This window comes from Vombatus ursinus, unplaced genomic scaffold (assembly GCF_900497805.2).
Source record: "Vombatus ursinus unplaced genomic scaffold, bare-nosed wombat genome assembly UNPS02008961.1, whole genome shotgun sequence".
NCBI classification, from domain to species: Eukaryota; Metazoa; Chordata; class Mammalia; order Diprotodontia; family Vombatidae; genus Vombatus; species Vombatus ursinus.
In genome coordinates this window covers 5,950,909-5,969,463 of record NW_020948739.1, presented here as the reverse complement: position 1 = coordinate 5,969,463, position 18,555 = coordinate 5,950,909, and the positions used below count along the sequence as shown (strand labels likewise).

General features: G+C 40.2%; 1 protein-coding gene across 1 annotated transcript in view; it reads left to right on the top strand.

Annotated features, from left to right (window-relative positions):
* The first annotated feature begins 3,678 nt into the window (after window positions 1-3,678).
* RGS22 (regulator of G protein signaling 22) overlaps window positions 3,679-18,555 on the top strand; it is a 142,151-nt gene continuing 127,274 nt past the window's right edge. Inside the window, exons 1-4 of the mRNA XM_027849940.1 lie at window positions 3,679-3,693; window positions 3,942-4,163; window positions 11,846-11,931; window positions 13,285-13,453. Of these exons, the coding sequence (XP_027705741.1) occupies window positions 3,679-3,693; window positions 3,942-4,163; window positions 11,846-11,931; window positions 13,285-13,453 (492 nt within the window). The remainder of the gene's footprint in view (window positions 3,694-3,941; window positions 4,164-11,845; window positions 11,932-13,284; window positions 13,454-18,555) is intronic.

The window sequence follows — 18,555 nt, the reverse complement described above, 5'->3', positions numbered from 1 at the left end:
GCCCAAAAAAGGTGAAGTGACCAAGCATCCTATGAAATGATGTTTTTTGTTTCCCTTGGATGTGTACTAAAGCCAATGACTCCAGCTCCTTTAATCATCTCTGTAAGGAGAACCTCTGAGTTGTTCTTCCATTTAGCTACCGTTTCTTTATCTTCTAGTTTCATTCGTAGCAAGAATTTCAACGTGGTTGTAATTTAGTTTTTCTAGGACAGTAGCTTTTTAACTTGTTGGTCAGTATCACTCAAAGATCTAACGTTTATAGTACTAGCAGCCAAGATGTTTGTAGACAGTCTAAAAAATGATGCAATTCTTAAAATTCTCTGTTTCCCCTTTCCTAATTCCTATATCCTATATTTCTGATTAGGAAATCCTAATTTCCTAATCCTAGAGTCACTGCAGAAGCAACCACTGGTTGGTCTTCCTGCCTCAAATCTCTCTTCTCCCCACCACTCAGCTGACAAAATGATCTTCTTTAAGTGCTGGTCTGACTATGTCACCCCCTTGCACCCCACTCCACCTCCAGCTCATTAAATCCATTAGTTCCCTATTGTATTATATTACATTATCACTATATTATAATTGATCCAGGATCAGATATAAAATCCTCTATTTGGCTTTTAAGAAAGCCCTTCACCACCTGGCCTCTTCCTACCTTCCCAGTCTTCTTACACTTCATTACCCTCTGTGAACTCTATGACAAGCTACCTTGGCCTTTTTGCTGTTTCTGGCACACAGTATGCTGTCCCGCACCTTTTTCCCTGCCTGTCCTCAATGCCTGGAATTTCTTCCTCTTCATTTCTACTTCCTGGCTTCCCTGGCTTCCTTCAAAGCTCTCCTCAAATCCCACCTTCTACAAGAAGACTTTCCTGGTCCCTTTTACTAAGCAGTACACTATCTAGGGCAGGCTGAGATTGTCTTACATTTGCTTGATATATTTTGTATGTGATAGTTGTTTTGTGTTCTTTCCCATTAGAATGTGAACTACTTGAGGCTGAGAACCAAGGTTGTGCCCTTTTTTGTATCTCCAACATTTAGCACAGCGTGTAGCAAGGGCTTAATAAATGATTGATGAGGATGATGATGATGATGGTATTACACAGAACTGAAGGCCATTTTGTATTTTTATCTTTTTTATGGGTTACTGTGGCTGACCTTGCAGTGATGAAGCTCTTTGTTTTGCTAAGATAGTCCCTATATAATAGGAAGTAATTTCCTTGAAAGCAGGGACTAGTGTTTTTTATTTTCTTTTGTTTTGGGTTTTCTGTCCTGAGTGCCTACCATATATATTTGAATGCTTTGTATACAGTTAGTGTTTTATAAATGTTTATTAAATTGAGTTTAATACACACAGCCTGTTGTTGGTATAATAGTCAAAGCCTTTTTCACTTTGATAAAATCAGAGCTTGTGTTCCATTGACATAGCCTATCAAGAATTCAGCTTCATTTCCACACTGGAATAAGGCATAGAGTAGGCCTTTTGTGGAGATGGTTCAATTTAACTAACATTTTGAAAGTGGGTGCTGCACATGAGAAACTGCTGGTGCCAGGGATACAAAGATGATAGTGACAATGCTGCCCTCAAGGAGCTTACTGTGGTCTAATGGGAGCATGTAACACATACATACATTTATAACATGGAATTATTAACCAAGGTAGAGTGTGATGGGGCAGAAGACAACCAAGTACTCTGGGAGTTTTGAGGAAGAAGAGATCATTTTCATCTCTTAGAAAAGAAAGTCAAGAATAGGAGTGACATTTGAATTGGGCCTTGGAGAGAAGAACTTCAGCAGATGGAAACTGGGGGTGGTGAGAATCTCTTCTAAACACGCAGTTGGTGTCACAAAGACACCAAGATGTGATGAGAGAGGGCAGGACGAGAAGAGAATGTGGAAAAGAGCCCCACGCTCCGTTTTCCAGTTTGTCTGAAACATAGAATACTTAAAGAGAAGGAATATGAGATAGGGTTGAACTGGTAGGTTTAGAGCCAGATTGTGAAGGGATATGGTTCAAATTTCATGTGGTAGGCATGGGAAGCCCCTGAAGGTTTTGGGTAGAGCAGTACTACTAAATAACAGTAGTAGGTTGCCATTTAAAATTAAAAAAATTTTTTTGATTAATAAACATATATATTTTTTTCTTTCTCTTGACTTCCCCCAAAAGAAAAAACAAAACCTTGTAACAAATGTGTGTGTAAGTTGATCGAGCAAAAGCAAATTCCTGCATTGGCCATGTCCAAAACATGTATGTCTCATTCTTTATCCTGAGTCTTATCACCCATCAGGCGATGGGTAACACGCTTCATCATTGTTACTCTGGAATTTGTGGCTTATCATTCACTCTCTAAATGTGCATTAAATGATACTCTTATGGTATGGAAATATCAGTGCCTTTTCAAAATTAGTGTTTTGCCGAGTCATCAGGAAATCGTTTACTTCAGAGGTATTAAACTCGAATAGACGTGGGAAGCTCTAAATGTACTTGGGAGCGTTGTGGTTTAGTTGACTGCCGACCTCTTTTGGAAGACCTGAAGGTAGGAGGGTTTCCTGAGGCAATCCATTCCACTTTGGGACGGCTCAGATTGTCAGAAAGTTTTTCCTAATATTGAGTCAAAATCTGCCCCTCTTCAATTTCCATCCGTTGCTCCTCGTGCCACCCTCTGGAGCCTTGCAAGCAGAACAAGGCTAACACCAGCTTCCACCTCCTTAAATGTATCTAACATAAGCTTCCTAAGTCTTCTTTAGTCTCCTCAGCTGTTTTTTCTATGGTATGATCTGAAGGCACTTGGCCATCTCTCCTCACTAAGCTCTCCATTTTATCAGTGACAGGTGCCGAGCCTTGAACACAGCACTCCACATGGGGTCTGACTGGATCACCTTGTTAGTTCTAGATGTTATGATTTTTTTTTTTAGATGTTATGATTCTCAAGGTAGATTCTGATCCCCTTTGGTTGCCAGATGACACTGGTGACTCACATTAAGCTTGCATTCCATGAAAATCCCAGATTTCTTCAAGATGAACAGCTGTATAGTCATATCTCCCCCACACAGCCAGCAAGTGTCTGAAGCTGGATTTGAATTCTGGTCTTCCTGACTCCAGCCCCAGCACTCTATCCAATGTGCCACCTAGCTACCTTTATCATCATCATCATTATTATATCACCATTATTATTATAAAATCACTCATAGTTTATTTTCTTTAAGGCTAATTTTTGTTTATTTATATTTATTAATTATGTCTGTGAAACTATTGTCTATTATTTGTTGAATTTGTTGAACTTGACCTTCAGCTCTGAGGCCTTTTAATCTGTGTTTGGCTTTCATGTTGAACATAATATCCATGTAATTTAAATTCACACGTAAGGAAGTCATCAAATGACAAGGTAGACTTAGAAGATGAAATTCTCACAACAAAAGTTATGACTTTAAATAAATCATATCCTGCTTTATAGCAAGTTTTTGTATTAGTAAACCTGGAGATCCTGTGGTATTTTGGAAAAACCATCCTTTAGTCACATCTTACATGAAGAACATGATGAGCTCAGTTCTTTCCTTTCAGGCAAGAGGAAAGTGAAAGGGGTAGAAGATGTAAAAGTCTCTCCTTTCCTCTCCCATCCTTTCTCAGTAATTCACCCTTCCAACAAGAGTGTACCATTGAAATCAAATTTTGTAAGTTTATGAGATGCACATAGCTGAGGTAAGGTAGCCAGATGGGAGAATCACTGCTATGGTCTTCCCTAATTCTATCCAATGGCCTAATTGTATTTATGAGGCTATCATGGTGCCCTACTCTCAGGCCAATAGCTTCTTACATGCCTTCTAAATAAGAATTTGAATTGCTGGAATTTTTTTTTAATCCTTTAAGTTCCTTTCATATGTATGTAGGTAATGAGTTTTCTCAGCTTTTTTTTTTTTGGTGTAATGTTTAAAACATTTCTTTTTCAGACTTTTTCAGAGGCAATTAGATTTAATGTGGATTATGGAGTTTTTGAAGTAGTTAATGATGCCCCTAACCTTCTAGAAAAACAACTGAAAAGAATTCTACATGAACAGAAACCTCGAAATCCCATTTATGATGTTATAAGGAAAGAAAAATGTAGTATGATGCCTGATAAATTAAATGTCCCTCCTAAAGAAGATACTATAAATATCAACTATAATATTATGGTAAGAAATTGAATTTGAACTAAAATTAATTGCTTAAAATAAAGTATTAGTTGGAATTAAGTTCTAGGTCTGGAAGGGGGGTCTCTTTCAATTAAAGAAACAGTGTACTTGACTAAATTGTAATCAATGAGAATTTTGGGGAGTTTTGGGGAAGCTGCAGATGACACACGAAGGCCAGCAGAAAAAGCTTAGAAACTCAGAAATACATAAAATATATGTGTGATATTGTATAATATCAGCCCAAATTCTATAATAAGGTACTATAAACATCCCATTAAAGAAAAAGAAAAAAATTCAGACTTCTCTGATATGGAGGGCCAAAAGTTTTTATGTGGATTTTCTAACATCCCCTACCCCGCCAAAGATGTGGAAGGGATAACTGCAGATGGCTGGATTGGATGTGAAGGAGAAGCATGGTTTAGGGCAGGCCTGTACAACTTGCCACCTGCCTGCCACTTTGCCACTAGGCTGGTTTAGGGCCTCGGGCTGGCTGGTAAGCAGATAAAGTAGGCTTAATGAATTGCTTTGCATTCTAATTCAGTCACTAATGAACTGAGCTGGGCCCTAGGGCTGGAGCTCTGAAAATGAATTACCTTCCTCTGGGACTTGATGGTCCAGGTCCAGTATGGAAGTTACTGGTCTAGGTGGGGAGAAGTGGTAGAGCACTGGGAATCTTCAGATGGCAAGAGAGCCTGAGAGGTTGATTAGATGAACTTTCTTTCTAGGCATGGGGGCAGGGGGACAGCCTATTTGATGGCACAGAGGTGGGGAATGAAATGTAATATACAGGAAATAGAACAATTTGACTGGACCATAGAATGCATGAGGCAGAGTAATGGTCAACCTAGAAAGACCATTTGGAGCCAGATTGTGAAGGGCTTTAAATTGAGGTTTGTATTTTATCTTAGGTTAAACATGGAGCCTACTTAGCCTTTTTGAACAGGAAAGTGACATGGTCAGACCTGTTCTTTGGGAATATCAATTTGGAAGTAGTTCAGAGAATAAATTAGAGGATGGAAAGACTGGATATAAAGAGATCAATGAAAGGCTACTGTGATGATCTTGGTGTGGGAGGTGATAAGGGCCTGCATTAGGGTAGTAGACTGTGAATGGAGAGAGGATGACAGATTGGGGTGGGGGGAGCGCATCTTATGGAAACAGAACAGGCAACACTTGGCAGCTGATAGGTTTCGCAGAGGTGAGTGGCAATGAAGCATCAAGAATGACTCCCATGTTTTGAACTGGTGAGTTGGTGGTGCTCTTGACAGAAATAGAGGGGTTAGAGGGATAGTTTTCAGGGGAAAGACAATGGGTATTCCATCTTGGACGCATTGATTTTGAGATGTCAACAGAACAACCAGGGAGAGATATACACCAGGTAGCTGGGGATACAGGCCTGGAAACAAGGAGAGAGAGGACTAGAGGCCAATTCAACTCTACACTCTCCTCTTCTGAGTCTTTTGCTCCCTTATCATATTGTGCCCAGCTAAGCCTCAGTCTTAAATGACTACCACCATCTTCACTCCTTCACTTTACAGGAGTGCCTTCACTCCTACTCATGTGCTGCTGAGTAAAGCTGGAGGAAATATTAAAAATGGTACTGGCTGGGTCTACTACAAATTTATTACATAATCACAGCTGGGCCCTCACTGTGACAAGTTAATCCTTTTACACCTTTCTAATTGGTTCATTATCCCACTTAACCACAGTATCTTTTCCAAACCCTCTTCAAACCTCCAGGGGCTATGATCCCCACTCTTACTTATCTTCAATCTCTCTTTTTCTACTGGTTGCTTCCTTACTGCCTACAAAATGCTCATGTTTCCTCCTTCTTCTTAAAAAAACAAACCTCACTTGATCCATCCATCCCCACTAGCTATCTTCCTATATCTTTTACTTTTTCTGGCTAACGTCCTTGAGAAGGCTGGCAATAAGTGCCTCCACTTCCTCTTTCTCTGCTATCTGGCTTCTGACCTTATCATTCCACTGGAATTGCTCTCTCCAAAGTTACCATTGATCTCTTAACTGCCAAATGTAAAGGCCAAAGATGATTGAGTAGTAGGAAAGCAGTGCAGCTGAGCTATATATATAAGTTTATAAGTTCTCCAGACAGATCTAGAAAATGCACCTGATAGAATGCTGATGGGGAAATCCAGAAAAAAAAAAAGTTATAGTGATTTGTCCAGTCCAGCTCAGCATAGGGAGACAGTCAGGGAAGTTTGTGGACACTGGGGTCAGGGTCAGGCCAGGAACACAGAAGTGCAGGGTGGAGCAATCCAGCACCCACAGAAAGGCTGTGTACCAGGGCAAAAGGAGATGTCTCAGAGCCATCCTGGGGAACAGCAATGGGGAGAGGTGCGAACCAGCAGCTTTGTCACCGCTACCCAGTTCTGGGTCACAGATCCAGGGTGGCCTGAGAAGCAGACTCACTTAGGGGAGTGACCTTCCCTCTAGGGGGAAAGGAAGAAGTTCAGAATCTAGCAGCAGCATGTGACTCAAACCCCAGGAGCAAAGCAGGGCCTGACTTTTAGCATCTAACCCAGCCTGCAGAGGTATAACCAAGATGGGAATCCCAGATCAAAGGATAGCCTGCAATTCTGAACCAAGACAGCTTTCTATCTGTCTGACAGGCACTGAGTCTAGCAGCAGTCTACCCAGGAGAGGAACTTGCAAAACTCAGACTAGCAGGGCAGCCATCAGACTCTACTCAGGATCGGACCACTTTGGGAACACTGAAGCTTTCAGATTCCCAGCCTGTTCCTAAGATCCTAGGATAACAAAATACTCAATACCCTAGGAAGGAAACACCAGAACAAGCTCAGACCTTCCCTCTGGAAGTGTGGCAGAGCCCAGCCCTAACATGAAGTTTGAAGTTAGGCTGGAAGAATGAGCAAACAAAAAAAGAACCCCACCATAATGGGCTGGTATGGTGGCAAGCACAATACAAACACAGAAGAGAATGACTCCAAAATATCTACATGCCATGCCTCAGAAAGACAGTTTGTGCATAAACTCAACTAGATTCCCTGAAAGAGATGAAGCAAGTTAAAAGTTAAAAAAAAAGAGTTAAAAATGTTTTTATAAATGGAATGAGAGTGTTAGAGAAAAAAAATGGAAAAGAAATGAGAGTTATGGAAAGAAGAATAAGAAAGAGAATTAACAGTTTGGCCCAAGAGGTACAAAACTTTGCTTAAATAACAAAGTTCCTAAAAATTAGAATGGACTAGTAGAAGCCAATGACTCCATGAGGCAACAAGAAACATTAAAACAAAATCTAGAGGCTGAAAAAAAAACAGAAGAAAATATGGAATATCTCATAACAAAAACAATTGATCTGAACACTATGACCCCCCCCCCCCCAAAGCCTGGACATATTTCAAGAAATCTTAAAAATAAAAGCTTAAAGTCTTAAAAGAAAATTGCCCAGTTCTCTTAGAACCAGAGGGGAAAGTGGAGAACTCATCAGTCACCTCCTGGAAGTCACTTCCTGTGAACCCACAAATAAAAACTTCTAGAAACATCATAGCCAAAATCCAGAGCTTCCAGGTCAACAACAACAACAGTAACAACAACAACAACAAAATTACTGCAAGTAGGTAGAAAGAAAAAAGTCAAGTACTGGGGAGCCACAGTCAGAATCACATACGATTTAGCAATCACTACGGTAAAGGAGCAGAGATTTGAATATGATATTCCAGAAGGCAAAAATGGCCTTTACAGGGGAAAAATGGATCTTTAATGAAATAGAAGTCTTCTAAGCATTCTTAATGAAAAGACCAGAGCTTTGCAGAAGCATTGAGATTCAAACCCAAGTGAAGAGAACATAAAAAAGTAAACAAGAATGAACAATGATAAAGGAATATACAAGGATAAACTGCTTACAGTCAAATATGGGGAGATTGTAACAAGTCTTCTCTGATCCTTATCATCATCAGAGTTCATAGAGGAAGTCCAATTAGACAATGATTCTGTCTTGTCTAGATGGTCTTAGAAAAGAATGGAGAAAGAGGGGAAGAGAAATACCTTAAGGAGAGGGGAAGAAAAGGAAGGTTAAGAAGAATTATCTCATATAATTGGGTATACAAATAGACATCTATACAGGCACGGAGAGAATGGGGGGAGGAATAGTTCACACTTGAACCTCACCCTCATCTGAATTGGTCATATGGAGAAAGAATAAACTCATGCACAGAGTTGGGTGCAGAAATACATTTCCCTCAATAGAGAAATAGGAAGAAAAGGGGAGGAGGAGGAAGGGAGGGAGGGCATTAGAGGGGAGAGTAGACTAGGGGAAGGGGCAGCTAGGTAGTGCAGGGGATAGAATACCAGGCCTGGAGTCAGGAAGACTCATCTTTCTGAGTTCAAATCTGGCCTCAGACACCTACTAGTTGTGTGATCCTGTGTGATCACTTAACCCTGTTTGCTTCAGTTTCCTCATTTGTAAAATGAGCTGGAGAAGGAAATGGCAAACCACTCTAGTATTTTTGCCAAGAAAACTCCAAAATGGGATTACAAAAGAGTCTGACACAACTGAAAGGACTCAACAAGATTAAGGGACGGATCAGTCCCCTCCCCTTTAGCAAAACAAACTCTAAGCATGTACAAAAGTATTTATAACTCCTTTTGAAATGATAAAGGATAAGAATCAGAGGGGGAGCTGGTAAATTGGGGAGTGGATGAACAAGTTGTGGCATATACATGTGATTGAATACTATTGTGCTGAGCTCTTATAAGTATAATGACCAACTAGGATTCCAGAACATTGATGATAAAACCGTGCTGCCCACCCCCGATTTTTTTTTAACATGACCAACGTGGGAAGTTCTTTTAATTGACTCTACATGCTTGTAATGGGTTTTGTTTTTCTTACGTTCTCAGTTATTGGGGTGAGGTTAGGGTGGGAGGAGGAGGATCTTGACTGATTAAAACAAATAAAATATATTTTTTAAAAATCTAATGGCCTTTTCTCACTTCTCATCCTTCTTGACCTCTCTACAGCCTTTGACAACTGTTGATCCCCTCTTATTCCCAAAACTCTTCTCTTGTTTTTTGTGACACTGCCCTTCTCCTGGTTGTCCCCCTACCTTCCCCATTATTCCCTCTCAGTCTTCTGTTTTGGATCATTAGTTTCCTCCTTCATTGTTTGGTGTCCCCCAGGCCTCTGTCCTGGGCCTCTATATCTCCCTCTATACTGTTTCAATTATTATCTGTATGCAGATGATTCTTAGATTTAGTTGTGCATCTTAACCTCTCTTCCAACCTCCAGCTGCCTCTTCCATTTTCAGCTGCCTGTTGGATTTTTCAAACTGGGTGTCACATATATTTTAAACTCAACATGTCCAAAACTTGACATCATTATCTTCCCCCCTCTCCATGCCTCTCTCTCTTCTTAACTTCCCTATTACTCTGGAGGGTAGCCCTATCCTCTCAATCAGTCATGCCCATGATGTAGCTATCACCCCCAAATCCTCAATTCCTCTCACCTCCCATATCTAATCAGATGCCAAGTGCTTTTGTTTTTACCTTTTCAACATCTCTTGTATAAACTCCTTCCTGTCCTCTGATACTGCCACCAGCCTGGGGCAGGCCCTCATCACCTTACACACCCAGACTATTGCAGTAATCTGCTAGTTGGTCTTCCTACATTAAGTCTCTCTTCACTGAAATTCATCCTGTCAAATTGATCTTCCTAAAGTACAGGTCTAAAGTGCAGCACTTTCTTAAGTGCTGTTGTATATCCATGCGTAGGAGCAGGACATAACAACAACAGTCAGAACGGAGAAGAACCACAAGAGAATGATTTCACTAAAACCAAGGGAAAAGAAAATCCAAGGGGATGGTCAGCAGTGTTCAAATAAATGTGGAGAGGTTAGGAAGATGGCAATTGGCTCCTTCTCTTTTACCTACAATCGTGCCCAGATCTTTTCTGTGGTTAAAAAATTGTCATCATAAAAAATAATTCTGCTTTCCTCCTAGCTTTCATAGCCAGACTCCCAGAAAATGTTCCTTAAGGGTAAGGACTATCTCAGTTTTGTATTTTTATTCTCTTTGTCAAACACAATGCCGGCACATGATAGATGCTTAACAAATGTTTATTGATGAATTGAAAAGTCCAGTGGATTTAGCAGTTAAGAGATTATTACTAATCTTGTAGAGAACAGTTTCAATCAACTAATAATGTTGGGAGACAGATTGCCAAAGGTTAAGAAGAACTGGGATGTGAGGCAGTGAAGACAAAAGAATATATAGCATTTTCTAGGAATTTGTCAGTTAAAAGGGAGAAGAGATATGAAATAATTACTCTAGAGTATAAGGTCAAGTGAAAGGTCTGGGTTTTTTTTTTAAGGATGGGGATACATGGGAATGATTGTAGAGGTAGTAGGGAATGAATCTGGAGAACAAAGGTTAGAAAGAGAGGAGGGAACGATTAAACAGGTAACTGCTGGAGAGAAGGTGCTCAAAGGCATGAGTGGAAGAGTTCATCTTTGTAAAAAAAGAGGGACCACCTCTTCCTCTGAGACTGAAGCGGATGGAGGGTCTGGCAGTAGTGTCGGGGAACCAAGGATATGCTTACTTCTTTCTCCTGGCCCAGTGTGTTGAGGGGCTTGAGAGAAGATGCATCTAGTTCTAGACAGGGTGGCCAGGGATTTCCTTTCTTCTTGAGGTAGCCTTGTTTCCTTGAATACAAAAACATGGAAGGAGTATAAAAGGAATAGGGCTAATAGGAAGGGCAATCTGTTAACAATAGAATGACATTCTGTGGAAGGGGAGGGCAGAGAAGAATAGGGCCACTGAGTTGGATAAGGAGGAGTAAGCAGGGATGGCAACAGGGAAAGGAAGTTTTTACTTAGGCAGCCTACAACTATTGAATTACAGGGCTTCCAAGAGGAGGAAATAACAGTGCCTGTTCACTAGCCATAGCACAGTAGACTGGCCAAGGTCTGAGCAAGCACAGCTACTTGATTTTCTCCCCTAGGTGGGGTTGGGGATGGAAGGAAGCTCTAGGACCTATGCCTCTTAAGTGCTGTGGATCCGGTCTTGGTGGCCAGATAATAATAGCTAACTTTTACTTAATGCTTACTATGTGCCAGGCACTGCACTGAGTGCTTTACAATTGTTATCTCATTTAATCCTCACAACAACCCTGGAAGGTTAAGTGCTATGATTATCCTCATTTTACTGATGAGGAAACTGAGGCAAACAGAGGTTAAGTGACTTGCCCAGGATCACACAGCTTATAAATAACTGAAGCTGAATTTGAACTCGGGTGTTCCTGAGTACTTTATCCACTCTGCTATCTATTGCCCCACTAGATAGCCTGGTGTCTGATCCCTTGCTGATAAATGATTATTTGGGCAGCTGTGTGGATTGTGTGAAGGATTGGAGGTAGGGGGAAGAATACTGGAAGCATTCTTATTCTACCTAGAAGGTCTTAAGAAGAAATGAATATCTTTCCCAATAGAATTTAATCTTCTCGAGTTCAAACTATTTTGTTTTTGTAGGTGATTAATAGATGCTTATTGCATTGAATTGAATGAAGTTAAGAGGGGGAAGTGTAAGGGTTAGGGGTTCAGCTAATAGAGGCCTCCAGGGTACCAGGGACTCCTAATTGTGCAAAAAAAGCCCATAGTGGATTAAAAAAAAAACTACTTTAATTCTCTCTGTTTCTATCTCTCTAATAGTCTCTCAACCGTGAACAAGGTATTCAGTGGATTAAGAAAGAGAGACTTCCAGCATTTCTAGAAAGTGATTGTTACTTTGAATACAGGTATTGTTATTTTCATGGATACATGCTTAAAATATGCTTTAAAAATTTTCTTTTTTTTAACATAACTTTTGCTCTACTTTTTCAAGATACTTAAGTGTCCAGCTTTTAGCCCTATGTGAACTTGATTTCTGAAAAAAAAATATTTTGGTAACTATTTTTCAGTCTGATTGGTTTCCTTTGTAATGCTATGTATTTTATTTTATATATTTTTAAATATATTATTTAAATATTATTAAATAATATTAAATATTATTCTAATAAAAAGTTCATAGGCTGAAACTCTTCTTTGGTCCATGTGAATTTTAGTGATTCTATAGGTAAAATTTATTACCTGTTTTCTCATCAGAACATCAACATTTTACTTTTGCTTATCATAGTTCTTAAGAGTCTTTGCTCTTTCCAAAAAGATCTCAGGGAAGCCAAATCTAAGAAATATGCTTCTTATTATACTTCTGAGCACTATATTCTGTAAAACTAGCAGAAATAAACTGGAATTTCATATAATCACAGAGTTGGAATGGTTTATCAGATTAATGTGCATGGATTAAGGTGGGAGAAAAAGGATACCAAGCCATACTAGAATATCACATACTTCTTTTTTTCTTGGCCTTAAAAAATGCATCAGGATTTTTTTTTTATCTTAATATGTTTCAGAATTTTTTGCATTACTTAATATTGACCCATGCTCTGAATAAGCTTTTTCCCCCTAATAAAAAAAATACATGAAATACCTATCAAAGCCACAGAAGATGAGAGACTCTGATGGGGTTGAGCTATTCTGGAATTTTGCTTTCCCTCAATTCTAATATGTCACAAAGAATGAGATTCTTTATGTTGGGGACTTTGCATTTTTCTTAGAGAATCAAAAACTAATGAGCACTGGAAAGACTGGGAAGATGGTTTTAATTTTGGCACTAATTAAGCAAATATCTCTTAAATTTTGAAATTTGCATATATAAAGGGGATATATGAGATGATTTGGTTATAAGCTTATCGAGCATTTGGCCATTTCTGAACATATAACTATGTGTGTGTGTGTGTGTGTGTGTGTTTGTGTGTGTATGTGTGTTGTGTGTTTGTAAAATCTTATTAAATAATAACAATAAACAAAGAAAATTAAGAATTCTTGTCTTAGTGTGGGTACTGAAGGAATATATCAGAACCAGCAATGAATACTGGCTACCAGCTTTGGCCACGGAAATCTCGCCATGTACTTCTTTTAGTTCTAATTATGTCAGAGAAGGGCATTCTGCGGAGAGGATGATTGGAGTTGAATATATAAAATTGAATTCTTGATCCTCTCTGAAGATATGGCTTGTCTCATTTCTAATAGCTCTTATTTCTCTAATGCAGGTTGGCTAAACTGATATCACAAGTGAGATGGAGCAGATCAGGCATGAATATGTACGTAGATTCTCTTTATAGGCCATGGGTTGCTAAAAAGCCAGCAGCCCCACTGCCTTCTTTAGTCGAAGATGAAAATGAGATAATTATGAAAAAATACTACATTTCTCTTGGAGAGGTAAAAAATAAATGCATGCTTTCATTTATTGATACTTATCTTTTTATGTATATGTAGCTTTCATTTTGTATTATTTTACCAGGAGAGGTACATGTAACAGTTCTAAAAGTAACACTTTTATAATATGTAATATATAATAATACTTTTGGGTTTATTCTGAGATACCACTTTTCTGCCTTTTATGTGAAGGATGGCCAGTTGTTTCATGCCCATTGTACATATAAAGGATGTATGGGGTCTTCTTCAGGCCGATGGCAACATAGCACAGTAGATATAGTGCTACATTTGGATTCACAAAAACATGGTTTCAGAAAGCTTACTTCAGACATTTACTAGCTGTGTGACCTTGAGGAAGTCAACTTCTCTGAGCCACGGTTTTCCTCATCTGTAAAATGGGGACAAGAACACCAACTTCACAGTATTATTGTGAGGATAAAATGAGAAAATGTAACAATTAAAAAACTTTAACCTATATAAATGTTAGCTCTTGTGGACCCAGTGATAGACTTAAGTACAAGGATGGATCAGCCTCTCTGAGCTGAGAGGTTCTAGAAAGCTAACCACCAGGTGATCACTTTTTGTGGCTACAGCAAATCATGAAACTCATGGAACTGTTTATAAAATGATTTACTAAGCTATGAGAGGGTTGGTGTCTGTATCAATGGATCACCCACACAGATGAGTTCACAGATCTTTGACTTATACATAAATTCTCGTTTTCTAAATTACTGTCTCTCATTTCTAAAAGTCATGATTTTGAAAATGCAGGTTAGCTAAACTGGTGTCACAAATCAGATTAAATAAATAACACATACATGTATGTATATATACATATATACAAATACATATGTACATATACACATGTATAATCTCTGTTATTAAAAGTGTGTTAGGCCTACCAAGAAGTTACAGACATGGTGAGCTATAAAGGAAGCTATATCATGTGGGAGAAGGAATACTGGGGATTTTATACCTGCTTTAAAGTTCCAATTCCACCACTATTCTGTGATACTGGGCAAGGCACTTAACTGCTTTGACCTCCAGTTTCTTCATCTTTGAAATAAGGGGATTGGACCAGGCAATATTTATTATTCCCTTTGCCTCTAACATTCTAGAGCTGATAATTACATACATTTTAACTTTACATGCTTTAGGTATTTAATGCATTATGGTCTGCGAAACTATTTCTCCAAACAACTCTAGGTTAAGTAGTAAAATATTATAATCCCTATTTTGCTGAGGAAACTGAGGCTGAGAATTATAGAATCTCAACAGTGGCATAGACTCCAGAATCCACCTTTTATAGCCTGTCCCCAAAGAGAAGATCCCTCTGAGAGCATCTCAGACAAATGGTGACTCAGCTTTTGTCTGGAGATTGCCAAAGACTTCTCAGATATCGAATCCCTACCATATATCAAGTGCTTAATAAATGCATGTGGTGGAGTTGCTGAGACTGAGCATTGTCTTTGTCTGGTGTCTTCAGCAGAGCGCTCCCACTCATTGCTAACCTTATGACTGGCAAAATCTCACCGTGTGTTACTCCTTAATTCCTATGATACTAAATCACCAGCTACCCAAAAGTAAACTACAGCCCACTCTTTACCCCATTTCTTGTTCTTTAAGTTTTGTCTTCCTCAACTCTACCACTTTTGTTCTGTTCACCTCTTCTAGCTTGCCCTCAGGAATTCCTATTCTATAGCTAACGAATTTACTTTCATTTTGCACCTGTTCTTCTTGGGTTCATTCCATTTCTGGGCACTTCTGAACACCTGGCATCCCTCAGAGGAGGGTACCTTAACATTGTGCCACCATCTCCGGCCTGGTCTCCCTAAATGCCTGGACGCCAGCCTCCACTGGGCTCAGAAGTCTCCTGAGGGGAGAGGGTGCTATTCTACCAAGTTTCCAGCCTGGTCTTCTGCCTTGGGAGAAAGAGACTCACCTTCTGCTCTCCATGCCTTCTGCTCCAAGTTCTTGCTTCCTCACTTGAACTGCCTAAGGCACTGAAAGTTCTACACTCTGAGATCACAACACTATTGACATTGAAAATCTTTCTAAAATTTTCCCTTATTGACTAACAAATTTCCCCGTGGTCATACCTTCTCCATCCAAGTGATTCTGAACCCCTACAGTCATCCTTCAAACCCCATTCCACATCCCCTACTAACCAATTCATTATTCCCATTCCCCTCCATCTACCTCCCCCAGTGTCCCACCCCAAAGCTACTTCCGCTGTGTCCTCTGGAATGCCTGCTCCACAGGCAATAGGCTTATTTGCTCTTACCTTAAATCTTTTCCCTCTCCTTCCGTCTTCTGGCTCTCACTGAGACTTAACTTTCTCCTGATAACAGAACTTCCCATAGCCCTCTTTCCAATACTGTCTTCACTTCCACTCACACTGAACTCACTGGTTGAGGGGGGGAGTTGGAATACTCTTGGCTGTCCCTTGCCTCTTCAGGGTTCCCCCCTACCACCCACCATCAAGTGGTAATCTCTCCTCCTTTGAGGTTCATAAAAATCTACATCTACCATGAAATAAAGACCCTTTTTTCTACAGAAGTCTAGGATATGACACTTCTTTCCTTAATGAATTCAGCTCCTGGCTCACAATCTTTCCTTCCCAACTCCTGTCCTTTTACTAGGGGACTTTAACGTACATATCAGTTCTCCCTCAAACATCTGAACCTCCCAGTTTCCTCACTTACTCATTTCCCATGTCTTCCTCCTCTATCCCATCTCAGCCACATCCAGAGATGGTCATATCCTTGATTTTGCCATCATCTCTAAAAGCTTGTGAATTCAAATTCCCTTCTTTGATCACAATCAGTGGTTATTCCACCTTTCCCTCTGCCTTGCAACTTTAATCCCTGTTCTTCACCTGCACTGTGCCCTCCTTAACCTCTCCATTCTCTCCTACACCACCACCCCTGCGCTAGCTGCACTGTTCTCCTTTCCCTATTTGACCCCTTGGTGAACCAGGTGAACTCTACACTGCCCTCTCTCTGAGCCCCTTGCTCCCTTATCATATTGCTTATTATGTTATGCCAAGTCTCAGCCTTGGCTCCCTCTTACCAACCATTTGCTTCTACATATGTGCTGCCAAAAGAAAGTGGAGAAAAGCATGCAACATGCTGCCAGCCATGCTGAATCCATTACAAATTTATGTTACATCACCTCAACTGGACCCTTACTGCTACTAGGCAATCCTTTTACCCCTTCCTATTTAACTCACTATCCCACCTACCACAGCAGCTCTTCCAAACCTTTACATTCCTCTTCAAATCCTCCATGCCTCCCCATCCTCCCACCTTCTTAGCTGAGAACCTTACCTCATATTTTAGTGAAAAAAAAAAAAGAGGATTCACCAAGAGCTCCCTCTTCCCCCTTCCTCCTTATCTCACATCATCCAGATGTATCCAATCCTATCCTCTCCTTGTCTCATATGATGAGATGGCCCATGCCAACCCCTCTACCTGCACAAGTGAATCCCATTCTACCCAGTCTCCTCTAGCAGATTGTCCACTCTATCATCTCCACTGTCTCAATTATCTTTGATCTCTCCCTCTCTACTGGCTGCTTCCCTACTGCCTACAAATATGCTTGTGCATTCCTATCCTCACAAACGCTTCATTGATCTAACCATCCCCACTCACTATCACTCCATATCTTTCCTACCTTTTGTGGCTAAATTCCTTGGGAAGGCCATCTACCATAGGTGCCACCACTTCCTCCCCTCCAACTCTCTTCTTAACTCTACATTCTGCCTTCCAGCAGCATCATTCAACTGAAACTGCTTTCTCCAAAGTTGCCAGTGATCTTTTTTTTTTTTTTTTTTTTTTTTTGCTTTTTGGTGAGGCGATCAGGGTTAAGCGACTTGCCCAGGATCACACAGCTAGTAAATGTTAAGTGCCTGAAACTGGATTTGAACTCAGGTCCTCCTGACTCCAAGGCCAGAGCTCTATTCACTGCGCCACCTAGCTGCCCCTCCAGTAATCTCTTAATTGCCAAATCTAATGGCCTTTTCTCAATCCCCATCCTTCTTGACTTCTCTACAACTTCGACACTGTAAATCACCACCTTTTCCTTGATATGCTCTTCTCTCTACTATTCTGTCTTGATTCTCCTCCTATCTGACTGCTCCTTTTCAGTGTCCTTTTGCCAGATCTTCATCCAGGTAATGCCCAATAACTGGGGTCTCACAGGACTCTGTCTTGGGCCTTCTTCTGTCTTTTCCATATGCTATTTTACTTAGTGATCTCATCACCTCCCATGGATTCTGTTATCATCTCTATGCTGATGATTTTCAAATCTCCTTATTTACCCCTAACTTCCCTGCTGATGTCTAGTCTCACATAGCCAATTACCTATTAGACATCTTGAACTGGATGCCCAGTTCTTAACATGTCCAAACCAAATTCATTATCTTTCCCCCTAATTCTTCCCTCCTTCCAAACTTTTCTATTACTATTGAAGGCACCACCATCCTCCCAGATCCCTAGGCTTACAAGCTAGATGTCATCGTCAACTCCTTACTGTCTCTCCTCAAGTCACCTATAACCAATGTGACTAAGACCTATCAATACTACCTTTGTATATTTCTCAAATATGCTTCCTCTCTCCTCTGATACTGCCACTACACTGGTGCGAGCCCTGATCACATCACACCTTGTTGTTGTTGTTGTCTTTTGTTTTTGAAGAGTACCAAAATGACATCACTATGCTGGAGTCAAGTTTTAGTGTGTCCAACTGTGGCTGTTCAGACCAATATGAGCTCCAAATGCTCTGCCACAGGTCGGGCACAAATAGTCTGTGTGAACCTTTGGGGTGGATTCTCTAAGTTTGTGCATCTTGTGTTTCTCTTGAGATACCTCAATTCTGCTTTGCTCATAGAGCACAGCACCTTCTTTGATGAGGGCATGCCATGCTGAGTGGTCCTGTGTCAGTGTTGCCCATGTTACACAATCAATTCCAAAGTTCTTTTTTGAGAGTGTCCTTGATTCGCTTCTTCTGACCACCATGTGAACGCTTGCCCTGTCTGAGTTCTCCATAAAATAGTCTGTTTGGCAAGTGTACATTTTGCATTCAAACAACGTGGCCAGCCCATC